The following is a 26,898-nucleotide window of genomic DNA, read 5'->3' as shown; positions in this document are numbered from 1 at the left end:
CTCCGTCTATATGTTGACTTGAGTTTTTTTTTTTTAATTTTTTAATTTATTTCTGAGAGAGAGAGAGCAATAGGCAGCGTGAGCGGGGGAGGGGCAGAGAGAGACGGAGATACAGAATCTGAAACAGGCTCCAGGCTCTGAGCTTGCTGTCAGCACAGAGCCAGATGCGGGGCTCAAACCCACCAACAGTGAGATCATGACCTGAGCCGAAGTCGGCCGCTCAACTGACAGAGCCACCCAGGTGCCCCTGACTTGAGTTGTTTTTAAATGGATTTTCCTTTTTAGAGTAGTTTCAGATTGAGAGTGAGATTGAGCAAAGACACAAATACTTCCCATAAACTCCTGCCCCATACATACGTAGCCTCCTCCATATCAACATCTCCCACCGGAATGGTACAGTTGTGAAGTTGTTTACTGTATTGACACATTATTATCACCCAAAGGCCTTAGTTTGCATTAGGTTTGCTCTTTGTTTTGTATATTTTGTGTTTGGATCTAACATTCTGTGTTGACATGTATCTACCATTATAGTATCATACATAGTAATTTCACTGCTTTAAAAATCCTGTGTTCTACCTATTCATCCCTCTCTCCACCCTATCCACTGGCAACCACTGATCTGTTTTACTATCTCCATGGTTTTGCCTTTTCCAGAATGTGTTATAATTGGAATCCTATATTATATAGCCTTTTCAAACTGGCTTTTTATCACTTAATAATATGCACTTATTTTCTCTATGTCTTTTCATGGCCTGATAGTTCATTTCTTTTTAGCTGAATAATATTCTATTATCTGGATATGCCACAGTGTATCCATTCACCTCCTCAAGGACATACATATTGGTTGCTTCCAAGTTTTGGCAGTTGTAAATAAAGCTGCTATAAATATGTGTGCAGGTTTTGATAAAAATTTTCAATTCCTTTGAGCAAATATCAAGCAATGTGATTGCTCAAGAGTATATTTAGTTTTCTAAGAAACCACCAAACCGTCTTCTACAGTGGCTGTCTCGTTTTGCATTCCTACCAGCAATGAATGAGAGTTCCTATTGCTCTATATCTTCACTAGCATTTGGTGTTGTCACTGTTCTGGATTTTGGCCATTCTAATACGTGTGCAGTGGTACTGACTGGCTTTTCAGCATCCTTGCTCAAGACACTGCTTGTGGGGCATTTTCTGTGGATCACATGATTTGTTTACCCCCACCCTCAGCCATAAAAATGAATAGCAGTTAGTTTTTCCAGCAGTCTGGGAGCCAGTTTTTATTGGACTTTGAATACTTAAAGGAATAAAAAACTTGGGGAAAGTTCTGTAAGTTCCTTTGGGGTGCTAGATTCATTGATGAAGGAGTCAGGAAATTAAGACTTTGCTGATATAATCTTCTCGAGACATATTCATAAATTGACAAAACTCAATATCAATGCTTCATATTAAATAACTGTTGTTTTGGGGCATCTGGGTGGCTCAGTCAGTTGAGCGTCTGACTTCAGCTCAGGTCATGATCTCACGGTTCATGGTTTCAAGCCCAGCTTCGGGCTCTGTGCTGACAGCTAGCTCAGAGTTTGGAGCCTGCTTCAGATTCTGTATCTCCCTCTCTTTCTGACCCTCCCTTGATCACACTATCTCTCTCTCTCTCAGAAATAAATACAAACATTAAATAAATAAATAAATAACTGTTGTTTCATAGTGTTAACCCTTGAAATTGAAAATAACTGGAGTTCTTTGGGGACCTTGTCTCTTATTTCATTATTATGTCCCTACATTTAATCTACGGCTGGGCATATAGGAGTCACTCTGTAAATATTTTTCAGTTGAAGATTGAATTGAAGGAAGTAGGGCCTGGAAATATGGGAGATACCTGTATTTGAGCTGAGACACAAATTTATTTCTCAACTGAGAGACGTGGAAAGGGCTTCATTCATGTTAATTCTAAAGAATACAGTGATCAAAAATAGTGGGCTGTAGCAATTTCTTTCTAGATAAGTCTCCTGAGGTAAGGGAAACAAAATTAAACTATTGGGACTACATCAAGATAAAAAGCTTCTGCACAGTGAAGGAAATAATCAGTAAAACTAAAAAGCAGCCTATGGAATGGAAGAAGATATTTGCAAATGACATATCCAGTAAAGGGTTTGTGTCCAAAATCTATAAAGAAGTTATCAAACTCAACACTCAAAAAACAAATAACCTGGTTAAAAATGGGCGGAAGAAATGAACAGCCATTTCTCCAAAGAAGGCATCCAGATGGCCAGCAGATACATGAAAAGATGGCCAATATCATTTATCGCCAGGGAAATGTAAGTCAGACCTACAATGAAATATCACTTCACAATGTCAGAATGGTGAAAGTCAACAATGTAAGAAACAACAGGTGTTGGTGAGGATTCAGAGAAAGGGGAACCCTTTTATCCTGTTGGTGGGAATACCAGTTGGTACAGCTACTCTGGAAAATAGTATGGAGGTTCCTCAAAAAGTTAAAAATAGAACTGCCTTACAATCCAGCAATTACATCACTAGATATTTACCCAAAGAATACGAATACAAACATACTAATTCAAAGAGAGATACATACCCTGATGTTTATAGCAGCATTATTTACTATAGCCAAATTATGGAAACAGCCCAAATGTTCATCAGTTGATAAATTAATAAAGAAATGTACACACACAGAGGAATATTACTCAGCCATAGAAAAGAATGAAATCTTGCCATTTACAGCGACGTGGATAGAATTAGAGAGTACTATGCTAACTGAAATAAGTCAGTCAGAAGAAGGCAAATACCATATGATCTCACTCATATGTGGACTTTAAAAAGAAGCAAAGGGAGAAAGAGTGGGGGTGTCAAACCAAGAAATAGACTCTTGGTTGTAGAGACCAAACGGATAGTTACCAAGGAGAGGTCAGTGGGGGATGGGTTAAATAGGTGATGGTGGTTAAAGAGTGCTCTTGTGATGAGCTCTGAGTGATGTGGGGAAGTGTTGAATCACTGTGTTGTACACCTGAAACTAATATTACACTTTACACTATATGTTAAGTAATTGGAATTTAAACAAAAATTTTTAAAAAATAAATAAAAAATTGTTAAAAAATGAGGAATAACCAGCAATTAAAATATACTATAAAGCTTCTAAATTAGAGTGTTATTTGTGCATAAATAAACCGGTGCTAGAACTTAAAGCTCAGAAATGGACCTAAGCTATACTATAAAGATTGTCATCTCACATCATTGAAGTAAATGGTACTAGGTCAATTTGACAGCATTGTGTCAGCCAGAAATAACTTGCAGAATTTTATTTACATTGTGGCAAATGATATGATGTGAATATATGTTTATCCCTCCAGGAATTTTGGGATAATAATGTTGTAGTAATTTGTAGTATTTCCAGCACATCAGTAGAATTTCCATAATTCTTAAAATTATAGTACATAATTCACTTACTTTTAACCCCCTTTGAACATATTTCTTTCAAACTATGAGTATTTTATTTGGGAAAAATAATAAAATATAAAAGAATATAAATACACTTTAAAGTACTGTACATTGAAATAAGTTTTTACAGAAGAATCATTCATTTTGAAAAATATTCCTAAACATAAACCAGGAAGAATGCTTGGTATCTTGTTACTTGCCTCATACTTAATGATATTGGCATGATGGTGTTTTGGTGGTGTATAAAGTAATTTCTGTTTTATTTCTTTAATTACATTTAGTTTAGTTACATTGTTTTCTTTTTTAAGATGCAGCAGAAATAGAATATTCAGAGATTAGGACATTTATTTTTAAGGTGGTTATTTTGGATCTTAGAACTCATTTTCCCTTGCATAAAGTATAGTAATTCATAGGGTAGCATAAGACTAATGCATCATGTAGGTAAAATACTATAAATTTTAATGAAAACTTACAGAACACTGATCATTAAGCAAAACAAAAATGGTGAAGTTGAATAAAAAAACCTTTATTGTATGCTTGAAGAAAATAGGTTGAGAAGTATTGATATCTATGGGGATCATACAGTTATGCTGAACATTTTTAAGAGCTGTAAATATTGATTTGTGATTTTAAACATACAGGAAAAGCATAGAAAATAAACAACCAAATGTCACCCAACTCAATATTTTGCTTCAGAAGCTTAGAAATAAATAAAACATGCGATTTTTAGTATTATGTTTAATTTTTACTTTAAAACTTATGATTCTCCTAGTGCTTTATGTAAATTGGGTAATATTAAGACTTGCAAGCTTGGAGAAAGAAGGAAACAAGCTGTCCCAGAAGTGAGTGGGGGTGATTGGTTTAGAGAGTAAAAGGTATCTAAGAGAGTATATAGAGGTAATACCTTCTTTGGAACTGAGTGAGCCACATCCATGAGCATGCAGAAGATGAAATTGATCAGATTATCTTCTCCAAATTTTCCTGTTTGATGTCAGAATTAGGAAAATGGTGTTGAGTAAGGTTGGCAGGAGAGAGAATATATCTTTGTTTTAAAGTTTATGTCATATTTAGAGTGTGTGTGAGTGGGGCAGGGGCAGAGAGAAAGGGAGTGAGAGAGAGAATCCCAAGTAGGCACTACACTGCAAGCACAGAGCCCTATGTGGGGCTTAAACCCACAAACCGTGAGATCATGACCTGAGCTGAAGTCAAGAGCCTGACACCCAACCAACTGGGCCACATGGGTGCCCAACCATATGTCTTTTTATATCTAGCCAAAAATGGCATTTAATTATAAAGAATATCTACAGATTATGTGCTTGTGAATCAGAGTGGATAGGAGGAAGGTGGAGTCATAGTAGGCACATAATTTATTTCTCTGAAGAAAATGAAAAATTTTCTCTAAGCACTTTAAACATACAACCATATATTCAAAATACATTTTTTACCTTTATATTTCTAAAAATTCCTGTAGTTGCAACCCAGCAATTGCATTGCTAGGTATTCATCCAGAGGATACAGGAGTGCTTTGATGGGGCACATGCACCCCAGCGTTTATAGCAGTGCTATCGACAATAGCCAAAGTACGGAAAGCGTCCAAATGTCTGACAGATGAATGGCTAAAGAAAATGTGTGTGTGTGTATATTTATCTACACACAATGGAGTATTACTTGGCGATCAAAAAGAATGCAATCTTGCCATTTGCAGCAATGTAGATGGAACTAGAGTACATTATGCTAAGTGAAATAAGTCAGAGAAAGACAAATATGATTTCACTCATGTAGAATTTGAGAACAAAACAGATGAGTATAAGGGAAAGGAAGCAAAAATAATACAAAAACAGAGAGAGAGACAAGCCACAAGAGATTCTTAAATATAGAGAACAAACTGAGGGTGACTGGTGGGGTGTTGGGTGGGGGGATGGGCTAAATGGGCAAGGAGCATGAAGGAGGGCACTTACTGGGATGAGCACTGGGTGTTACATGTAAGTGATGAATCACTAAATGCTATTCCTGAAATCATTATTACACTGTATGTTAACTAACTTGGATTTAAATTTTAAAAAAAATAATAAAAATAGATAAAAAATAAATTAATAAAATAAAAAAATTCTTGTAGGTGTTAAATGATGATGACATTAAAAAAAGACATAGTAAACATCTGTTTCCAAGTCTACTAGGAAATAACAGAATTAATTATAAGCAGTATAGTTACAGAAGTTAATATAAGAGATACTTCCTCTCTTTAATACTATTTGCTTATCAGTACCTATGTTTGAAAACAAACATACCACTGAAAGTGCACTAAACGTATCTTTCAGATCAGCAAAGCCATGACACTTTGTTAGAAGCTTTTATGGCTAAATGTGCTACATATGCTTTATGTACTTTCCTTGCTGCTGCATTTTTCCCCTCTTTTTTAATGTTTATTTTGAGAGAGGGTGCAAGTTGGGGAGGGGCAAGGAGGAAGAGGGAGAGAGAGAGAATCTCAGGCAGCCTGTGTGCTGTCAACATAGAGCCCAATGCAGAGCTCAAACCCATGAACCATGAGATCATGACCTGAGCAGAAAACAACAATCAATCAATCCCTTAACCTTGCTTTTTTTTTTTTCCGACAGACTTTAACTCTTCTGATTTCTGATGACTGACTCCCTCTGGGCACACTTGACATCACTCTTGGTTAACAAGCATTTACGGAACAATTACTTGTCTCTGGCACTATGCTAAGGTGTTTAGTATACTAGGATGTATAAACTCATTCCCTACTCAAAGAACTCAGTGATCATTTGGCCTTCTCTTCTCTTGGCCTTCCCCCAACGGTGTTTTCATTACAAGTAGTACAGTGTAACCACCTACATTCTTCTTGGTATTTGACTTTGTTCCACACTTTGTTCTTGTTTTTTAAATTTTTTATTGATGCTGATCAAAGGAATCCATGTCACCATAGGACAAAAGGTAAAATCATTAATGTTTATGTGATAAAGAATACACAAGAAATGGGGCACCTGGCTGGCTCATTCAGTAGAGCATACAGCTCTTGATCTCAGGGTCATGAGTTCAGGTCCCACATTGGGCATAGAGCTTACTTTAAAACAACAACAACATTAATAATAAATGAAGTCTGCTTGTGTCAGAAAAAGATACTATCAAAAAAAATACACAGGGAATAAAGCCCATATACCATGTGAGAACCTGCTAATAGTAATTCAGAGTCCTACTTTAAAATATATAGATTATTTAAAATGTATTTTGGGGTTTTTTGTTTTTCGGGTTGTGTCTTTTTTTTTTCTTTTTTAAGAGAGAGCATAAGTGAGGGGCGCCCGGGTGGTGTAGTTGGTTAAGCGTCCGACTTTCGCTCGGGTCATGATCTCGCGGTTCGTGGGTTCGAGCCCCGTGTCGGGCTCTGTGCTGACTGCCAGCTCAGAGCCTGGAGCCTGTTTCAGTCTGTGACTCCCTCTCTCTCTGACCCTCCCCTGCTCACGCTGTCTCTCTTTCTCTCTCCTAGAAATAAATAAAACATTAAAAAAAAAAAAAACCATTTAAAAAAAAAAAAAGAGCATAAGTGACTGGGGCAAGGGGGAGAGAGAGAGAGACAGACAGAGAGACAGAGAGAGACAGAGAGAGAGAATCCCAAGTAGGATCCATACTCAGGCTGAGCCCAATGTGGGATCATAATCTGAGCTGATATCAAGAGTCAAACTGAGCCACCCAAGTGCACCTAAATGTATTTTTTGAATAGGTAATATAGTTGGTGGTTCAAAGGTACTAATTTAAAAGTACAGAAAAAGAAAAAAATTAAAGTACAGAATTCTGTCCCACCTTTGTTCCCCAGTGACCTGATTTCTTTCCCTAATATCAACCATTGCTGTTTCTTGTGAATCCTGAAAATACTGTCTGGCACTATCACATTTTGGTTAAGATAAGAGATTCTGGCCAGACCACCTTGATTCATAGTGTGAATTGCATTAATGGCAAGTTAAATTAATAACCTCCTCTGTAAATGGGAATACTAGTACTTTATTGGGTTGCTTGTAAACTCTTTAACACAATACATGGCACATTGTGTTTAGTGCATATTGGCTGTGGTGGTTTCTGTAAAAGTATCTGAATGTGTATTCTTTTTTTCTTTTTATTTTTTATGTTTATTTATTTATTTTTGAGAGAGAGACAGTGCAAACAGGGGAAGGGCAGAGAGAAAGGGGGACACAGAGTCTGAAGTAGTCTCCAGGCTCTTGAGCTGTCAGCAGAGAGCCCGACATGGGGCTCGAACTCACATACCATGAGTTCATGACCTGAGCCAAAGTCAGATGCTTAACTGACTGAGCCACCCATGCACCCTTGTTTTTTCTTTTTAAATGTTTATTTAGTTTGAGAGAGAGTGAGTGAGGGAGAGCGAGAGAGAGAGCACTCAAGGGGAGGAGGGTCAGAGAGAGCGGGGAGAGAGAATCCGAAGCAGGCTCCAGGCTGTCAGCACAGAGCCTGACACAGGGTTCCATCCCAAGAATGACGAGGCCATGACCTGAGCCAAAATCAAGAGTCAGACACCCGACCAACTGAGCCACCCTCTTTCAATCACAGCAATATAGATTTCAGTTAAACATAATTTTCATTCATGGTACACTGTCGTTATTGGTCTTCCCAAGGCACTTGTGTCATATTACTGTGTAACAAAAGCATTTATTCTTTCCTATGAGTCTACAGGTCATTTGAGTGATACTGATTTCATTTGGACTTGGTTAGCTGATGGTTTGCCTGGAAACTGGCCAATCTAAGATGACCCCACATGTCTCTCAGATTTCTCCATCATGCTAATCAGGGCATGATTTGTTTGGTAGCATACATCCAAGAAAGAATGTGGAATTGCACAGCCACTATTTTTGTCAATTTTTGTTACCATACCATCAATCAGAACGAATCACATGAACAAAGTCAGAATTAGTGTGTGATATCCTAAGGGGTGCTAATACAGAGAGGTGTGAAAACTTGAAGCCATTAATGCAGTTAATCTAACCTAATCTACTCTGTAGTAACTGTAGTAATCTGATCTAAACCACCAGCACCACTTCGAGCTACTATTGGTCAGTAGTATGGAAGACAAGCTAGAAACTAGAGATCATCCAGCCCCTTGGTGTATATGTGTCACTGTGGCAGACTGCCACAGTCTTCTGAGAGTCATGACTTCAGCTTTATTTTCTCCTCTCAAATCTTTTGCATTTTTCTCCCCAACAGTAGATGGCCTACTCTAACCTGGAACCAAGCAGGAAAGGGAAGTTTAGGAAACATAGTCCTTAGTTTGGATGGGGACAGTAGTGCCAAGCTGACAAAACACAATTCAGCATAGTCGCTTTCTTGTTTTATTTTTTCCTCTTTCATCCAGTCTCCTCTCCCTTTCTTTTTTCTTCTCTTTTGGAGGTAATCACTTTAACATTGTTGATATATCATCTTTTACTATGTATATAGCCTCATAAAATATGAGTGATCTTTTGTATGTGCTTTGAGTTTACATTAATGATAATGTGCCATGTATCTTGTTCTGTGTCCTACTTTTTCCCATTTAACTCTGTTGAAATTCTGTCCCTTTAGGTACATTTATTTGTTGCTTCTCATTGGTACAGAATATTCAGTGGTATTTTTCTACGACATTTTACTTACTCATTCTTCTAGTTAAGGACTCTTGGGTTGTTTCCAGTTCCAACTTAAACCCAGAAAAAAAGTACTGCATAAATGGTCTTCTCTATATTCCCTAATGGACTTGCATGAAAATTTCTCTGGAATATATATCCAGGAATATATTGCATGTGACCTTCTGTGTCTCAAAGCCAGTGACAGCTTGTTGAATCCTTCTGCTTCAAATCCCTGACTTCCCCTTTTGCAACCAGCTGTAGAAAACTCTGCTTTTTAAAGGGCTCATATGATTAGGTCGGGAACACCCAGAAAACCTCCACATCTTGAGGCCATCTGACTTGGAACTTTATTTTATTTTTCTGTTTTTGGATCTTTTAATAAACTCTAAGGCAGAATGAATAAGAATCGTCTCACTTTATTTTTTAAACTTTTTTGCTCATTTCTTTATTTCATCACAATAAGTGTATTCTTTAATACCCATTCCCTATTTCACCCATACTCCTCCCACCCTCCTCCCCTCTGGTAGCTCTCAGTTTGTTCTCTATGGTTCTTTTCTCTATAGTTTGTTCTCTTTTTTCCTTTTGCTCATTTGTTTTGTTTCTTAAATTCTGCTAATGAGTAAGATCACATGTTATTTGTCTTTTTCTGATTAACTTATTTCACTTAGCATTATACTCTATCTATGATGGGCAGATAGCAAGATTTCATTCTTTTTTAGGGGCGCCTGGGTGGCTTAGTCGGTTAAGCTTCCGACTTTCACTTCGGTCATTATCTCGCGGTTTGTGGGTTCGAGCCCTGCGTTGGGCTCTGTGCCGACTGCCAGCTCAGAGCTTGGAGCTTGTTTCAGTCTGTGACTCCCTCTCTCTCTGACCCTCCCCTGCTCACGCTGTCTCTCTCTCTCCTAGAAATAAATAAAACATTAAAAAAAATTTTTTTAAATAAAAAAAGATTTCATTCTTTTTAATGGCTAAGTAATATTCCACTGTTATAATAATTCCTGTATACACACACACATATATACTTATCACATCTTTGTCCTTTCATCTATTAATAGACCCTTGGGCTGCTTCCATAGTTTGACTATTGTGAATAATGCTGCAGTAAACATAGGGGTGCATGTATCCCTTTGAATTCATGTTTTTTTGTATTTTGGAGGCAGCAGTGCAATTACTGGATCGTAGGGTAGGTCTATTTTTAATTTTTGAGGAGCCTCCATACAGTATTCCAGAGTAGCTGCACCAGTTTACATTCCCACCAACAGTGCAAGAGAGGGTTACCTCTTTCTCCACATTCTTGCCAACACCTGTTGTATCTTGTGTTTTTTATTTCAGCCATTCTGACACATATGAGGTGATACATCATTATAGTTTTGATTTCCATTTCCCTGGTGATAAGTAATAATGCACATCTTTTCATGTGTCTGTTGGCTCTCTGGCTGTCTTCTTTGGAGAAATATCTATTCATGTGTTCTGCCCATTTTTTAGAGTACTATTTGGTTTTTGTGTGTTCAGCTTTATAAGTCCTTTATATATTTTGGATACTAACCCTTTGTCAGTTAGTCATTTGCAAATATTTTTTCTCATTCAGGAGGTTGCCTTTTAGTTTTGCTTTTCCTTCACTGTGCAGAAGCTTTTTATCTTGATGCAGTCCTATTTTTGCTTTTATTTCCTTTGCCTCAGGAGACATATCTAGGAAAGCGTTGCTACTGCAGATGTCAGAGAAATTACTGCCTGTGCTCTCTGATTGGAAATTTAATTGCAAAACCCCTTCTTGGCAGTTCCTGCCTTAGTGGTTGACTGAATAAACGAGGGGCTGAGAATCTTAGGGTGCATCTTAGAAATCTGCCTATCATACCCTGAGTCTACACCTAGACTTGACATTAAACAACTTTCTAATCTTTGCCAGTCTTGTAAATGTAATGAATTTGTCTTAAAATGCCTGATTTTCATTTGCATTTCTTTAATTTGTAATGAATTTGAGTGTTTCCTCATTCATCTTAGCCATTTGAATTTTCCTTTTTGTAAATCTCTCCTCATTATCTCTTGCCCAGTTGGGAAGCAGCTCATTTTCTTGTTTTCTTGGCAGGAGGTCCTTATATATCCTGTGCATTAATCACTTGTCAGTTTTAGATGCTGAAAATATTTTATTCTCTTTTAAAAAGATTTTATTATTAAGTAATCTCTACACCCAACATGGGGCTCAAACTCTCAATCCTGAGATCAAGAGTCTCCTTATTTATTGACTGAGCCAGCTAGATGCCCTGCAAATATTTACTTCTTACTCTGCATTCTTCTTCTGACTTTGCCTATATACTTTCTTTATTAAATAGGAATTCGCAATGCTAATGTCAAATTTGTCGGGGCGCCCAGGTGGCTCATTCGAATGGTTAAGTGTCCAATATCAGCTCAGGTCATGATCTCATGGTTTTTAAGTTTGAGCCCAGCATTGGGCTCTCTGCTGTCACTGCAGACCCTGCTTTGGATCCTCTGTCGCTCTTTCTCTCTGCCTCTCAATTTCAAAAATAAATAAAAACTTTTTTAATTAAAAAAATTGTCCATATATCATTTTATGATTTGGATTTGTTGGATCTTGTTAAAGAAGTTCTACCCACTGGCAAAGTCACAAAATTGGATGCATAATTGGTATATTTTATTCTTCAGTACTAACAAGTATTTAAGATTACAAATCTTAAATTTGCAGTGTTATGTTAGTAGTTTTTGACCCTGTCAGATCCAATAGTTACTTGTTTATATATGCTTTTTAAAAAATTGACATGAAATTCATATAATATATAATTAACTATTAAAGGTTACATTTTGTGGCATTTAGTGCATTTATCATGTTGTACAACCACCACCTGTATCACATTCCAAAACATTTTCATTACCCCAGAGGAAAACTGCCCTATTCCCATTTCTCATCCCCACTCCAGACCCCTGCCTGTCACCAGTCTCTATGGATTTACCTCTTTTAGACATTTCTTAATATATGGGATCATACAACATGTGTCCTTTTATGTCTTTTACTTAGCATAACATGTTCAAGGTTAGCCATGTTTTAATGTGTATATAAGTATTTCATTTCATCTTATGGCCGAATATTATTCCATTGTTTGCATATATTAATTTTGTTTATTCATTTATCCGTTAATGGACATTTGAATTATTTCCACCTTCGGCCACAGCATATAGTGCTGTTATGAAGATTAAGGTACATGTATGTATTTGAATACCGGGCTCTTTTTTCTTTTTTTTTAATATTTTATTTATTTTTGAGAGAGAGCGCGAACGAGCGAGCAAGCGAGCGCCAGCGGGGGAAGGGCAGAAAGAGGGAGACACAGAATCTGACACAGGCTCCAGGCTCCAAGCTCTCAGCATAGAGCCTGACACAGGGCTCGAACTCACAAACTGTGAGATAATGCGCTGAGCTGAAACCAAGAGTAAGACGCTTAACCGACTGAGCCACCCAGGTGTTCTGAGTACCTGGCCTTAATTCTTTTAGGTATATATGTAGGAGTAGAATTGGTAGGTTGTATAGTAATTCTTTTTAAGGAACCACCAAATTGTTCATGTTCCACACCATTGAACATTTCTCGTTTCACTCCATTATGGCCAAAGGAGAGAACTCCTTTGTATGATAAAATGTATGATTTTATTCTTTTTTAGTTTATGTCTTAGGATATGGTCTATCCGCAACAATATTCCATGTGTACTTGAGACAAAAGTGCAGTCTGCTGTTGTTGGGTGCAGTCTGTCACTTGTAAATTTCCCCTCCCTTAATTCAGCATGTGTTTGGTTGCTATAAACCTTTGGCTATTTTCCAGAGTTCCCACAGTTGGTTCTGACAGTTTTTACTCATTATTTTTAGTTGTTCTGTGGAGGGACAGTCCTTCAGATGTACCCATCCTACCATGTTTGCCAATATCACTCACAGTAATTCCTTTTTAAAATGTTTTGTAATGTCTCTTTAACATTCTGAAGTAAAACGTATAGGTAATATAACTTAATTCATACAGATGTTTTAAAAAATCAATGTAATGTGTAAACAACATATAGGAGAAAAAGGAAGTAATTTTTAAAGCATAGTATGAATTTCAGTATGTAAGTACATATGATATTGGAAGGCATAATTGAGTAGTGACATTTTTTACCTATATAAATAAGTTGGATTAAAGAGATGCAAAAGGATCAGATTCCATTTTGTACAAATGCTAATACGTGAAAGACTAAAATGTAGTCATAAAAACTAGACATTTTTTATGTATAGAAAAGGAGAGAAATCACTTTAGGAGAAGCTGAGGTAAGATACCAATACAAATTATGGACTAAAGAGGTGAAAGGAAGGACAAAATATAATATTCTTATAAATGTGCTGGGCCTTATTTGAATCATAATTACTTTGTAAAAAATGAGGAAATATATATTATTTATTTTGAAATCCTAACACATGTCAGGACAAATATGTTAGTATTGAGTACTTAAGTTCTTAGAAACAACATCCTTTTAGTGAATATGGGATTCACTGAATCCCAGTGAATATGGATTTTTTTTTCATTTTTAATGTTTTTTATTTATTTCTGAGCGAGAGAGAGAGGAGAGAGAGAGAGACAGCGTGAGCAGGGGAGGGTCAGAGAGAGGGAGAGAGAGAGAGATACAGAATCCGAAACAGGCTCCAGGCTCTGAGCTGGCTATTAGCACAGAGCCCGAGGCGGGGCTTGAACCCACGAACCGTGAGATCATGATCTGAGCTGAAGTTGGACGCTTAACTGACTGAACCACCCAGGTGCCCCTGAATATGGATTTTAAAAGCAGTGATAGGGAATGCCTGGGTGGCTCACTTGGTTAAGTGTCTGATTTTTTATTTTGGCACAAGTCATGATCTCACAGTTCATGGTTGGGCTTCATGCTGACAGACCAGAGTCTGCTTAGGATTCTCTCTCTTCCTCTCTCTGTCTGCCCCTCCCCTCCCCAGATAAATAAATATTTAAAAAAATAAAATAAAAGCAGTGATAGGACATTTAGGACCTGTTTCAAAGTAAGTCTGAAAAATAACAGGCAATTACAAAATAAATGAATGGTTTTTAATTGGTCATTTTTACACTAGATTTCTCATTCATACACATAGATGCCTATATATGATAGGCAATATTTTTAGAACCAATGGAATTAAATAAGGTGCCTTCTTTTCTTTTTTTTCTTTTCTTTTTTTTTTCTTTTCCTTTCTTTTCCTTTCCTTTCCTTTTCCTTTCCTTTCCAGTAGGCTTCGTGCACAGCACGGAGCTCAGTGCTGAGCTCCATCTCATAACCGTAAGATCAAGACCAGGGTCGAGATCAAGAGTCAGATGCTGAGCCAACTGAGCCACCAAGGCACAAGAGGCCTTCGTTTTATGTATTGCTGTAATTCAGTATTTGATACTAAGTCTCTTAAAAGGAGTCTCACATTCTCTATTCGTATTTAAAATTGGCTTTTTTTGCAGCCATTTGGATGGCTCAGTTAGGTGATCCCATGGTCCTAAGGTCAAGCCCCGTGTGGGGCTTCCACCAACCATAGAGCCTGCTTGGATTCTCTCTCTTCCACTCTCTCTCTCTGCCCCTTCTCTGCTTGTGCACTCTCTCTCTCAAAATATAAATAAATAAACTTAAAATGAAATAAAATAGGCTTTGTTGCTTTTATAGTAACTTCACTGTTACATCAAAACACTTTCAAACAAATGAGCAATTTGAGGTATAAGGAAAAGTAAATTAATTTTCTTCCAAAAAAGTGAGTATAAATATTCATATCTGGATCCAGAAGCTTTCTTAAATTTATACTATTTAAGTTATGTTTGACCTGCAAAGAATTTTTTTTAGCTTGTTGTAAATATTGCCTGGCTTGTTTCCTACCTGTTTCAAATAGAATGAGCACCCTATTTTGTAAATTTTTTAAAGATCTTTAAATCTAATTGCTCCCAATATCTTTTAAATATATTTTTTAAAGTTTATTTATTTATTTTGAGAGAGACAGAGGCAGCACAAGTTGTGGGGGGAGCAGAGAGGGAGGAAGAGAGAGAGAATCTCAAGCCGGCTCTGCCCTGTCCACATAGAGCCCAACGTGGGGCTCAAATCCATGAAACATCAGATCATGACCTGAGCCAAAACCAAGAGTCGGATGCTTAACCGACTGAGCCACCCCAGGTGCCCCAGTTGCTCCCAACACTTTTAAAGATAAGGTTCTGCTCCTTTTACCTCTGTGAGTTGTGGTGGAAATTAAACGAAATAATGTATATAAAAGTTTATGTTGTGTTTACAAATCTGCATTAAAAGCATTATTATTAAAACTTTAATAATAGGACAACACATGTTCTAGAGGCTGTTCCCTTGAGAAAATCAAATCTCAAACATAGGTCAGAATTTTAAGAGATTATATAGTTCTTCACATTTAAAATTTTTAATTCATAATCTCTTATTTTGGCTTGTCACCCAGTCAAAATTACTTTTTCTGCAGAAATGTATTTTGTGACAAAAGTACTTTGTCCTTTGGTTGTTTTGAAAATATGAAGCAAACTTCCTTGACCTTAGCACTTTCCAAGTAGGCATTTTCTCTTTTTAAGAGTATACTGAGAACTGCTTTTATTTTCAAGAAAATGACCTGTCCTAACATATGTTTAATTGCATTGTAATTTTTAGTTATGTCATGTATGTGAATGCGAAAAGTAGAACAAAGCATCTCATAGCTTTTTGTGGTTCATGTTTTTCATTTGCAGCCTTCAAGTAAAATTAAGGTGCCTGAGGAGAATTTCTTCAATGTTCCTGCTTTCTTAACTGTTTCAGGACAACTTCACCTAGAAGTGATGTCAGGGTACAGAATTTTCTTTTCTCTTTTGCTTTAATGGACTACTGATTATGGGTTGGGTAAGAGTGAAATAATGCTTTTCTTCCCGTTGCTAAAACCTAAAAATTGAAATTAGGGTTTATGATTAGTCCACTTAAATTCACCAAAGTACATTTAGATTTGAAAGTCACCAAGTTTCTTCCAAAAATGCATTAGTCTAGACTTTTGGTTTTAGTAAAAAATGCAGTACTGGAAAGATGAAGTGAGTTTTTTTTCTTTTTGCTAATCTTTTTTTTTTTTGGCCTAAATCTCAAAATTTAAGTGTACTGAATCATGTTTATGAAACTAAAGGCAGTTTTAGTTCACATCTGAGGCAGGCATTAGTTCATTGTATTAAAAAAAAATAAAAAAGAAAAAAAGTAGTAGTAGTACCTGAAACAAATGGAAGAAGAAAAAATTTTTTTAAGTAATTGGCTTAAATGTAAAAAAATTAACCCACAGAACCATCAGGAGCGACATGTGACAAATCAGAAAGTCTTGGAAGTCAGATCAACATGGTCTTGAAAATAACATATACTTAATTAGATTCATTTTTCTGATTTATCTTTGAGACAGAAAGTGTTATTTGATGACTCCAATAACCAGATAATTAACAATATTATCAGAATACCATGAAGAAAACCCGTTATTGTAATAGCCCTGTGGGAGTGTAGGATTTGCAGAGCTGTTTGGGGAAAAGGTCATGTGAGGCATGTCATAGAAAATTCCTTATGCCTTTCAAAGCATAATTTTATTTATTTATTTATTTTTTAATTTTTTTTAAGGCTTTCTTTATTTCTAGGAGAGAGAGAGAGACAGCGTGAGCAGGGGAGGGTCAGAGAGAGAGGGGGACACAGACTCTGAAATAGGCTCCAGGCTCTGAGCTGGCAGTCAGCACAGAGCCCGACGCGGGGCTCGAACCCACGAACTGCGAGATCATGACCCAAGCGAAAGTCTGACGCTTAACCGACTAAGCCACCCAGGCGCCCCTCAAAGCATAATTTTAAAAAATTAAAATCATGCCTCATATATAAACTGAACATGTATCAAATATTTTATTCAATTCATTAATTACTGAGGGAACACGTAAAGAAGTAAGACTGGCTCAGAGAGCTTTTGAAGAGCTGTGTGTTCGTAGGCAGTTTAGTAAAGGAATTTTAGAATAAGATTGCTAGGTTAGTTACATACTGGTTTATGTCTTATAGGTGACTAAACCTTAATCTTTGGAATTTTCTCTTCTACCTGACAGAAACGATTTGCAGCTCTATTAGACAAAAATCTACAAATTAACATGTAAATTTACTTAATCTGGGATATTTAATTCAATAGTAAATAGAATAATAGAGCAAAGTACATTCTGATAAGTAATTAAATAATGTTTAAATGGATCTGTGTCCCCATAGTCCATTGAAAGGACACACTGTCTACCTTTCGGCTTTATATCCAAGTTTTGGATAATCTTTCTTAACTTTTTGGTTTTCATTTTTTTTAATCTGTTAGTGGCAAAGTACCTTCCCCTCAGAAATGTCATAATATGTGAAAGGTGTAAATTTACCAAGTGTTTGGCATTATAATACCACTAGTGGATTAAATATGTTCCCTCTTTCTCAGTAACATGCAGTGAACCATAGAACATAGTGTACAGTGAAACTTGACAGAAGATTAAATTGGCAGAATATAAGGTTCAGTATTTTTTAATGTGTCTTGAAGTGTTTCTAGTAATGTCAGTCAAATGTATCTAGTTGAATATGCATAGTTCTAGGACTATTAATATGCAGTACCTCCTGTTTTAGATTAATGCCTGATTTAATCTCCAATAAAAAATTGTTACTCTTCCCTCTGCATTTTCTTTAATTTTATTCAGCAGACTTTTGAATTCTGTTTTGTTTTGTTTTTGAGAGAGAGTTTATGAGAGAGGGGAGCAGAGTATCTGAAGCAGGCTCCGTGCTGACAGCAGTAAGCCTGATATGGGGCTTTATGTGAGGCTCACAAACCTGACTATGCCCTGAGCCAAGGTCAGATGCTCAACTGACTGAGCCACCCAAGCGTCTCTATTGAGCAGACATTCAAAATGGAGTAAATGGTGGTTACATTTAGAAGGTTAACACATTTTTTTTTAATGTTTTATTTATTTCTAGGAGAGAGACAGAGAGAGAGACAGCGTGAGCAGGGCAGGGTCAGAGAGAGAGGGAGACACAGACTCTGAAACAGGCTCCAGGCTCTGAGCTGGCAGTCAGCACAGAGCCCGACACGGGGCTCGAACTCACAAACCGCGACATCATGACCCAAGCGATAGTCGGACGCTTAACCGACTAAGCCACCCAGGCGCCCCGAAGGTTAACACATTTTAAAAGGATATCTGTGTTGGTTTAGTGGTTCCATGGCTCCATTTTAAAGTTTAATTTTGGTGGGGCTCCTGGGTGGCTTAGTCGGTTAGGCGTCCAACTTTCGCTTAGGTCATGATCTCGTGGTTCATGGGTTCGAGCCCCGCGTCGGGCTCTGTGCTGACTGCCAGCTCAGAGCTTGGAGCCTGTTTCAGTCTGTGACTCCCTCTCTCTCTGACCCTCCCCTGCTCACGCTGTCTCTCTCTCTCTCTCTCCTAGAAATAAATAAAAAACATTTAAAAAAAATAAAGTTTAATTTTGTTGTTTTTAACAAATTTTCTAATTTTGAGCAATTTTTAAATATATAAAAGTTTCACAGATAGTACAGACTTTTTGTATACCTCTTGTCCAGTTTCCCCATTACTAGTACTGTGCATTGCATGATACCGTAGAGGTGAAGTGATCTTATCATATCAGGGTGTATGTGACAACCATGTTAACCTTTATTACTTGGCTAAAATAGTATCTGCTGGGTTTCTCCACTGAAAATACACTATTTTTCCCTTTCTTGGTTCTTTGGAAGTAAGTCACCATGTCTAACCCACCTGCACTCTAGGGAGGTGGGAGATGGAATTGAGCATCACCTCCTGGAGGGGAGAGTCTTTGGAATTCTTCTCTATGGAACATTTGTCATCTCTTCCCTCTTATTGATTTTTGTACTCACTTATATCAGGAGGGACTTGCATATTTATTTTATAGGTTGGGTTATACTCTAGTTCTGTTATGTATTTTGTTGCTCAAACAGTTCTAGTTTTAGCTATTTGGCAACTCATTCACATCAACTCTTGTATCCTTTTGACATGCCCCTATCATTTCGTTTTCTGAGTGCTTTTTTATTTTCCGGTACTGTAAGATACCCCATATTTATTTATTTGTTTTTTATGATCAGTGAACCTATACTGACACAGTATTAATAGTCTTAAGGTTGCAGTTTATATTAGGTTTCACTTTTGGTGGTGTACATTCTGTTGTTTGGACAGATGTATAATAATGGCATGTATCCACCATTATAGTATCATTTAGAAAAGTTTCACTGCTCTGAAAGTCCTGTGTCCTCTTCCTATTCATCACTCTCTCCCTCTTAATCCCTGGCAACCGCTGATCTTTTTAATGCCTCCAGAGTTTTGCCTTTTTCAGAATGTCATATAGCTGGAATCATAGAGTAAGTAGCCTATTCAGATGGGCTTCTTTCACTTAGTGTAATATATGTTCAGGTTTCCTCAGTGTCTTTTCATGCTTTGATAGCTCATTTCTTTTTAGTGTCAAATAATACTTTATTATCTGCATGTACCATAGTTTATCCATTCACCTGCCTAGGGACACTATGCTAGGCTTTTTATTTTCCCTACCTAGGCCCTAGAATCAGCCATTTCTGGTGAGACTTCGTTCCTTTTATTGGAAGATGTTTTTTTAGAAACCAAGATTCAGTCACTGGGTATCCTTCTGCTGTAGGGGTATTATTGCTTCTAAGCCTTCAGCAGACAGAACTATAAATATATTTTTTAAATAAGAGAAAGTTAAGTGCTTTATACTCTGCCTATAAATATAATTTTTAAGTGACATATTTATTCTGAGAGAATTAGGAATATACTGAATTGCAAAACCTACATTCAGAAATGTCATATAATAAAAATTTCCATTTCTTGTAAGTTAAAGCCAGAATTGGGAAAAGATTCAGCCTAATACATTTGAAAGAGCTTTTGATTATCACTGCTTTTTTTGTTGGTTTTCTTTTGCTTTTTGCTTTTGGTGGTTTGTTAACAGGTTTTTTTTTCCTTATTATGTATTTTTTAGTAAGCTATGAGGGGAAGCATATTTCCTAATAAAACATATTTTCCTCTTGAACATTGCTGTTGGAAATATAAATTGGTAGAACCTCTCTAGAGAAATGCTTTTTACCAAGAATTTCATGTCTAGGAATTTTTCTTAAGGGAATGATTTTACAACTCTATAAAGATGTATAAACAAAAATGTTGAAAGCAGTTTTATTTATACTAGGGAAAGATTACTAACAATCTAAATGTCCACTTAAGATTGTTTAACCCTCAGTATGCAAAGAAAATAGTCATCAACATTTACCATCTGGGAGTAATTCACCTTATTTTTAATAAATATTCTTAAGCCATCTTCTTAATAATTTGCAGAAGTAAAAATAAAGGAATAATGAAAATCAACTTCATTAGAATTTTTAGTAAGAATTTTGGGGCAACTGAGTGGCTCAGTCCAACTTTGGCTCAGGTCATGATCTCATGGTTTGTGGGTTTAAGCCCTGCGTCAGGCTCTGTGCTGACAGCTCGGAGCCTGGAGTCTGTTTCGGATCCTGTGTCTTTCTCTCTATCTCTTCCCCACACTTGGTGTCTTTTTCAGAAATAAAATAAACATTAAAAAAAGTTTAAAAAAAAAGAATTTAAACATAGCAAACCCAAATTTTTTAAAGCTGCTTTATTGAGAGATAACTTACTGCCATAAAATTTATCTATTTAAAGAGTACATACAACTCAGTAGTGTATTTTCATACTTCAAATATCACCCATAATTTAAGAATATTTTTATCACCCAGAAAGAAACTTTTTCACATTAGCATTTACTCTCCATCCTCCCTCCCACTCTAGGCAACCACTTATCTAGTTTATGTGTCTGTGCATTGTACGTTCTGGATACTTCATATAAATGGAATACACAGTGTATCATATTTTGTTCCACTTTGCATAATATTTTCAATGTCCACATTGCAGCATGTATTAGTATTTCATTTGATTTTATTGCCAAATAACATACATTATATCAGTATACCACAGTTTATCCATTCAACAGGTAATAATGGACATTTGGGTTATTTCTACTTTTTGGCTATTATTAGTAATGTTAGTGAATATTTGAGTGCAAGTATTTGTGTGACCATTTCTCTTGGTGGGTACTTAGGAATGGAACCTGTGGATCACATGGTAATTTTAACTATATGAGGAACTGGTAGACTGTTTTCCACAGTGCCTGCAGCATTTTACAGCAGTCCCACCAACAATATATAAAGGTCCCAATTTCTCTACATTCTTGTCAACACTTATTATATGTCTTTTTATTGTGCCATTTTAGTGAGTGTAAAGTGGCATCTTAGTATGGTTTTGATTTTCATTTCCCTAATGACTACTGATGTTGAACATCTTTTGGTGTGCCTGTTGGCCATTTGGATATCTTCTGTGGAGACATCCAAACTTAATAGACATAAATATCTATTTAAGTCTTTGGTTCATTTTCTTTTTTTTTTTTTTAAGTTTGGTTGTCTTTTATTATTTAATTGTGAGTTCTTTTTTTGTTTGTTTTTGTTTTTTGTTTTTTATTTATTTCTAGGAGAGAGAGAGAGAGAGAGAGAGACAGCGTGAGCAGGGGAGGGTCAGAGAGGGAGGGAGTCACAGACTGAAACAGGCTCCAGGCTCTGAGCTGGCAGTCAGCACAGAGCCCGACGCGGGGCTCGAACCCACGAACCGCTAGATCATGACCTAAGCGAAAGTCGGACTCTTAACCGACTAAGCCACCCAGGCGCCCCTGTGAGTTCTTTAGTTCTTTATATACTCTGGATACAAGTCCCTTATCAGATATATGATTTACAAATATTTTTCCCATTCTGTAGGTTATTTTTCATTGTCTTGATGATGGTAGCAAACCTCAGTTTTTATTCTCACTTTTCTGGGTTTTGAAAATACCCCATATAGACACGGTACTTTATATGTAGCTATTTATCAACTGCCGTGGCATGAGCCCAAAATATGTCTATACCTAATTCAGTTGCTAGATTTCAAATACTTTTTAAATATTATTATTACTTCTGGTTCTTGCACTCACATCATCAAAAAGTAATACTTTTGAATACTGGACAGCTCATAATTTTGTTGAAGACAGGGTGGCCATCTATTTTGATCCATAATTGTGAAACATTTGTATTTTTAGATTCGTAAAACTCCCAATTATAATCACTTAGCTTTTTTCATCTCTACATATTATTTCTTCCAAATGCCTTTGTATACATCCTTGCCTTCAGCCTTTGTTAATTTATTAACCATATCAAGTAAACTCTTGTGCACAAATGATGAAACAGTATTGTCGCATATCCTTTCAGCAGAATGGTATGATCCAAGTTCTTGTTGCATATTATTGCATGATGAAGTCCTAACTGTAGAATAATTAATTGGATAAAAATATCATGTTTCCTTTTTGTCCTTAAAAATGTATTGTTCACTTATCAGTTCTTGGGTTTGAGAAAATTCATTTAGGATATCATTATCTGTAGGCTCATTGTCTGAGATTTCATTTATACAACCAATTATACCATTATTACTAGAGACTAGCTTGTGACTATCTGTCTCTTTGCATTCATTTCCTAGCTTGCCTAATATTTATGAAGCATCTTTATCATTTTTCTTCTCTTAATCATTGTGAGTGAAAAATAAAAGATATCAATTCTCCACTGTGTTCTCTGAAAACTAGGAAAAGACTTTAACAATAGTATCTCCAGGCTTTTCTTATATCTTTTTGAAAGATGACACAATACTTTGTGTATTGCAGTAAGAAAACTGAGGATGATATGATGGTGATGGCTTATCTCATTTTGTATCTTCCTTTTATCCACTATGTGTCATAGGCACCCCTCATTTTTCTATTTTCAATATTTCTTTTTTTAACTTACTTAGTAATTGATGAATAACGATGAAATAATTTCTAGGATTATGAAATAGCAGAATGTTTTAAATATATAGGGAAAATAAGATCACTAAATCCCATATGTATCTTAGATTCATTAAAGGATTCAATTAGTTTTATTCTATTTGAATAAAGTACAAATTTCTCTGCCTTTTGGAAGACATCTATAAGTGGCTTCAATTAATGTACCCCAAAAAGATAAATCCTGTGAGTACAGCCTGATTCAGAAAAATGGTCTTTGCAGATATAATCAAATAAAATAGTGGATTAGGGTGGGCCTAAATTCACTGACTCTTATCTTTCAAAAGAAAGAAGGGTGTTTGGATTCAGAGACATGCAGGAAACAGTCACAGAGGGAAGAGGACCATGTGAAGGCAGAGGCAGAGATAGGACTGATGCTTGGGAATGCAATACTAAGGATTGCTGAGATCTACCAGAAACTCAGAAAGTTCCTCCCTAGAACCTTACAAGGAGCATGGCTCTGCCAACACCTCAATTTCAGATTTCTGGCATTTATAACTCTGAGAGAATAAATGTATATGCTTTTAAGCCTAGCAGTTCATGGTAATTTGCTGTGACCACCTTAGGAAATTAATATAATCTTTAAGAAAATAAAAATCATGAAATACTAACTTAAGAAATAATTAAAACTGCTCAGTGACATATTCCTAACTGTAGAGAACAAACTGAGGATTACCAGAGGGGAGGTGGGTAGGAGGATGGATGAAGTAGGGGATCAGGATTAAGAATACACCTACCTTGATGAACATAGAGGAATGGATGGAACTTTTGAATCATGATATGGTACACCTGAAACTAATATAACATTGTATGCTAACTACACTGGAATTAAAGTTTTCTTTAAAAATTCTTTCTCTTTCAAAATAACAGCAACAAATTGCTCAACAAAGAAACTTAAAATTGAGTATAATGGACCCTGACAATAAACCGAGGGAAAATTAATTATGAATCATTCAAACAATGGATTACTGTACAGCTTTTAAATTTTCTTTAATTTTTTTTATTATTATTTCTGAGAGAGAGAGAGAGAGAGACATCATGAGCAGGGGAGGGTCAGAGAGAGAGGAAGATACAGAATCCGAAACAGGCTCCAGGCTCTGAGCTAGCTGTCAGCACAGAGCCCGACGTGGGGCTCGAACCCACGAACTGTGAGATCATAACCTGAGCCGAAGTCGGACGCTTAACCGACTGAACCACCCGGGCGCCCCTACTGTACAGCTTTTAAAAGTGATGATAAAGCTTTACAACATGTTGTTAAAAGTAGAAAAAATGGTTATGAAACTGAAAGTAAAATGTGATTCCATGTTTTACAATGTGTATGCGTGTATATGTAGGGAAAATGTACATCAGTATTCAACTAATAAGCAATGGCCATCTCTGCTAATTTTTATTTTGTTCTTTAAGTTTGTCTTTTATTCAGATCCAAAAAACTAGTATTTATTACATTTTTAATAAGAAAAAATCAGCTGTTCCCATTGTGGGGGCAAGGAAGAATCAGCTTATGCTTCAAGTTAATTTTATTCTAGTTTGATTAATTGTTTGCTTTCTGGTTGGTATGAGCAATCTTAAACTCACTCCCCTGGGTCATCTCATCAGTTCACATGCTGAGCTCACAAGCCATGAAACATTCATATTCAGGATGTACTTAATCCTGTTAAGTGGCTGTGGTAAGGATGTCAGCATGTGAACCTGAGTTAGACTGAGGTATCTTTTATAATTGAGAGTGAAACTGTCTTTGCATCCCATATAACTTTCTCATTCCTCATCCTCTTGATGCCTGGATGCTTATCTGAACTTTATTAATTTATACTCCTTTGATTTTCAAGCGTTTTTGATTATGGCCATTTTATTCATGCCATGTGTTTTTGTACATGTCTGTTTCTAATGCCCTTCCCTGTAGCATTAGACTGTTTTTTCCATATTTCATTCCTCCACAGCTCAACTGAAAGAGGACTTTCTCCTTGATTCCTTCCCTGTTCTTCTCAAAAGAAATTATTTTTGTTTTTTTCCTCTTTTCTTCCAATATTCACCTATCTCATGTCCTAAAGGGGAAAAGTTCCTCTTAACGTTTAGCCAGTTTGTGGTTCTTTTCATGTCTGTTTCAGATTATAGACATCCTAAGTATTTATGTCTACTAAAAATAGTACATATTTAGTAAATATTGGTAAATTGAATTCTCATTCTTCTAAATTTGTAGTTTGTACTATAAAATCAAGCCTACAACAGAGTTAAATATATGTTAATCAATTTTTTTACTCTCTTTTAGAAAAGATGATCACCATGAAACTTTGAGATCTTTAATTACCTAATTTCCTGAGTATGTGTGAATAATGATGGTTCTTTATGCTATTCCCTTGATATGATATTGGGGCCTTAAAACAAAGAGATTTCTTTTTAGTGGAAAATTAAAATTAAGTATTTTGGGGTGCCTGGATGGCTCAGTCAGTTAAGCCTCCAACTCTTAATTTTGACTCAGGTCGTGATCTCACTGTGAGACCGAGCCCCATAACAGCATCTGACAGTGCAGAGCCTGCTTGTGAGTCTCTTCCTCTCTCTCTGCCCCTCTTCCCTGCTTGCATGCTCGCTCACTCTCTCTCATTCTCTCTCAAAAATAAATAAATAAACTTAAAAAAATAACTGCTTTGATAGAAATATGAATTAGCAGACTATTGGTATAAAAGACTCAGGAATTTCATTATCACCTTACCAATTTCTTCATTTGTACGATATAGCTAGGGGATGACCATTTCAGGCAAACTGAGCAGCAAGTGCAGAGCCTTTTCATTTTTCATAGGAATATTTCATTTGGGTACAGTACAGAGATTGGGAATATTTGGACTAAGCAGGGATTGGGAATTACCAAATGAGGTTGTTGGAAGTAGATCGGTATAAAAGGTCATGATCAAGGAGGAGTGAGGAAATAGGGTAGTAGGTGATGATGGTAAAAGTGGTGGACTTAAAGAATTGGAGGTCATAATGAAGAATTGTTAGCATGAATGTGCTAGGGTTAAAATCTGCATAGTTATGAAGTAATGGTCAAAGAATGATGTTGTGAAATTCCTGATCCCAAGGTGGAATCTCTGCTTGGTTCCCACCTGTGAAATGCCAGTTGGCTTCTCCATTTGGCTGTTGTTTAACCACCTCAACATTTTCAAAACTAGATCCATCATCTTATTCCCTCAGCCTGTTTTTTCCTGCTGAATTTCCTAAGTCAGGAAATGGCACTACTGTCTTTCCAGTTTGTCACAGCAACTGTGTGAATTCTATCCCCAATTTTTCTTTTTCAACATCCATTCATCTTTTCAGTCATTTGTGTCTACTTCCTTTTGCTTCAGCTATCCTAAACTGCTTATAAATTTCTAATCACATCCTGTTTAACATATAAGTGTTTCTGTGCCTTTGTTGTTTTTTTACCTGGAATGTCCTTTCCCCATGCTTTTGTCTAGCTAACCCCTGCCTATCCATCTAAATTCAGCTTAAAAATGATCTCTCCCAGGGATGCCTGGGTAGCTTAGTCAGTTAAGCGCCCAGCTTTAGCTTAGATCATGATCTCATGGTTCGTGGGTTCAAGCCTCCTGTCGGGGCTCTGTGCTGACAGCTTGTAGTCTGGAGTCTGCTTCAGATTCTGTCTCCCTGTCTCTCTGTACCTCCCCAACTTGCTCTCTCTCTCAAAAATAAATAAACATTAAAAATGTTTTTAATTCTTAAAAAATCTGTTAAGGGGCGCCTGGGTGGCTCAGTCGGTTAAGTGTCTGACTTCAGCTCAGGTCATGATCTCGTGGTTTGTGGGTTCAAGCCCCGCGTTGGGCTCTGTGCTGACAGCTCAGAGCCTGGAGCCTGTTTCAGATTCTGTGTCTCCCTCTCTCTGACCCTCCCCTGCTCATGCTGTCTCTCTCTC

At 36.6% G+C, this 26,898-nt stretch overlaps 1 protein-coding gene across 6 annotated transcripts in view; it reads left to right on the top strand.

Moving 5' to 3' along the window:
- The window catches only part of NARS2 (asparaginyl-tRNA synthetase 2, mitochondrial), a 130,045-nt gene that overhangs the window by 42,034 nt on the left and 61,113 nt on the right, over positions 1-26,898 (top strand). For 5 of the 6 annotated variants that reach the window (XR_005527790.1, XM_039228760.1, XM_039228759.1 and 2 more), the window contains one exon: positions 15,794-15,888. Coding sequence is in view for 5 of the 6 variants with exons in the window: in XM_039228760.1 (XP_039084691.1) it covers positions 15,794-15,888 (95 nt within the window). In the remaining variant the exon portion in view is untranslated. Of the gene's footprint in view, positions 1-6,053; positions 6,382-15,793; positions 15,889-26,898 lie in introns of those variants that run through there. The other variant, XM_039228762.1, reaches the window with a different exon arrangement.

Source organism: Hyaena hyaena, unplaced genomic scaffold (assembly GCF_003009895.1).
Source record: "Hyaena hyaena isolate Hyena2069 unplaced genomic scaffold, ASM300989v1 scaffold_34, whole genome shotgun sequence".
In the NCBI taxonomy this organism is placed as follows: domain Eukaryota; kingdom Metazoa; phylum Chordata; class Mammalia; order Carnivora; family Hyaenidae; genus Hyaena; species Hyaena hyaena.
The sequence above is the reverse complement of the archived record's forward strand: the minus strand, read 5'-3'. Positions and strand labels throughout refer to the sequence as shown.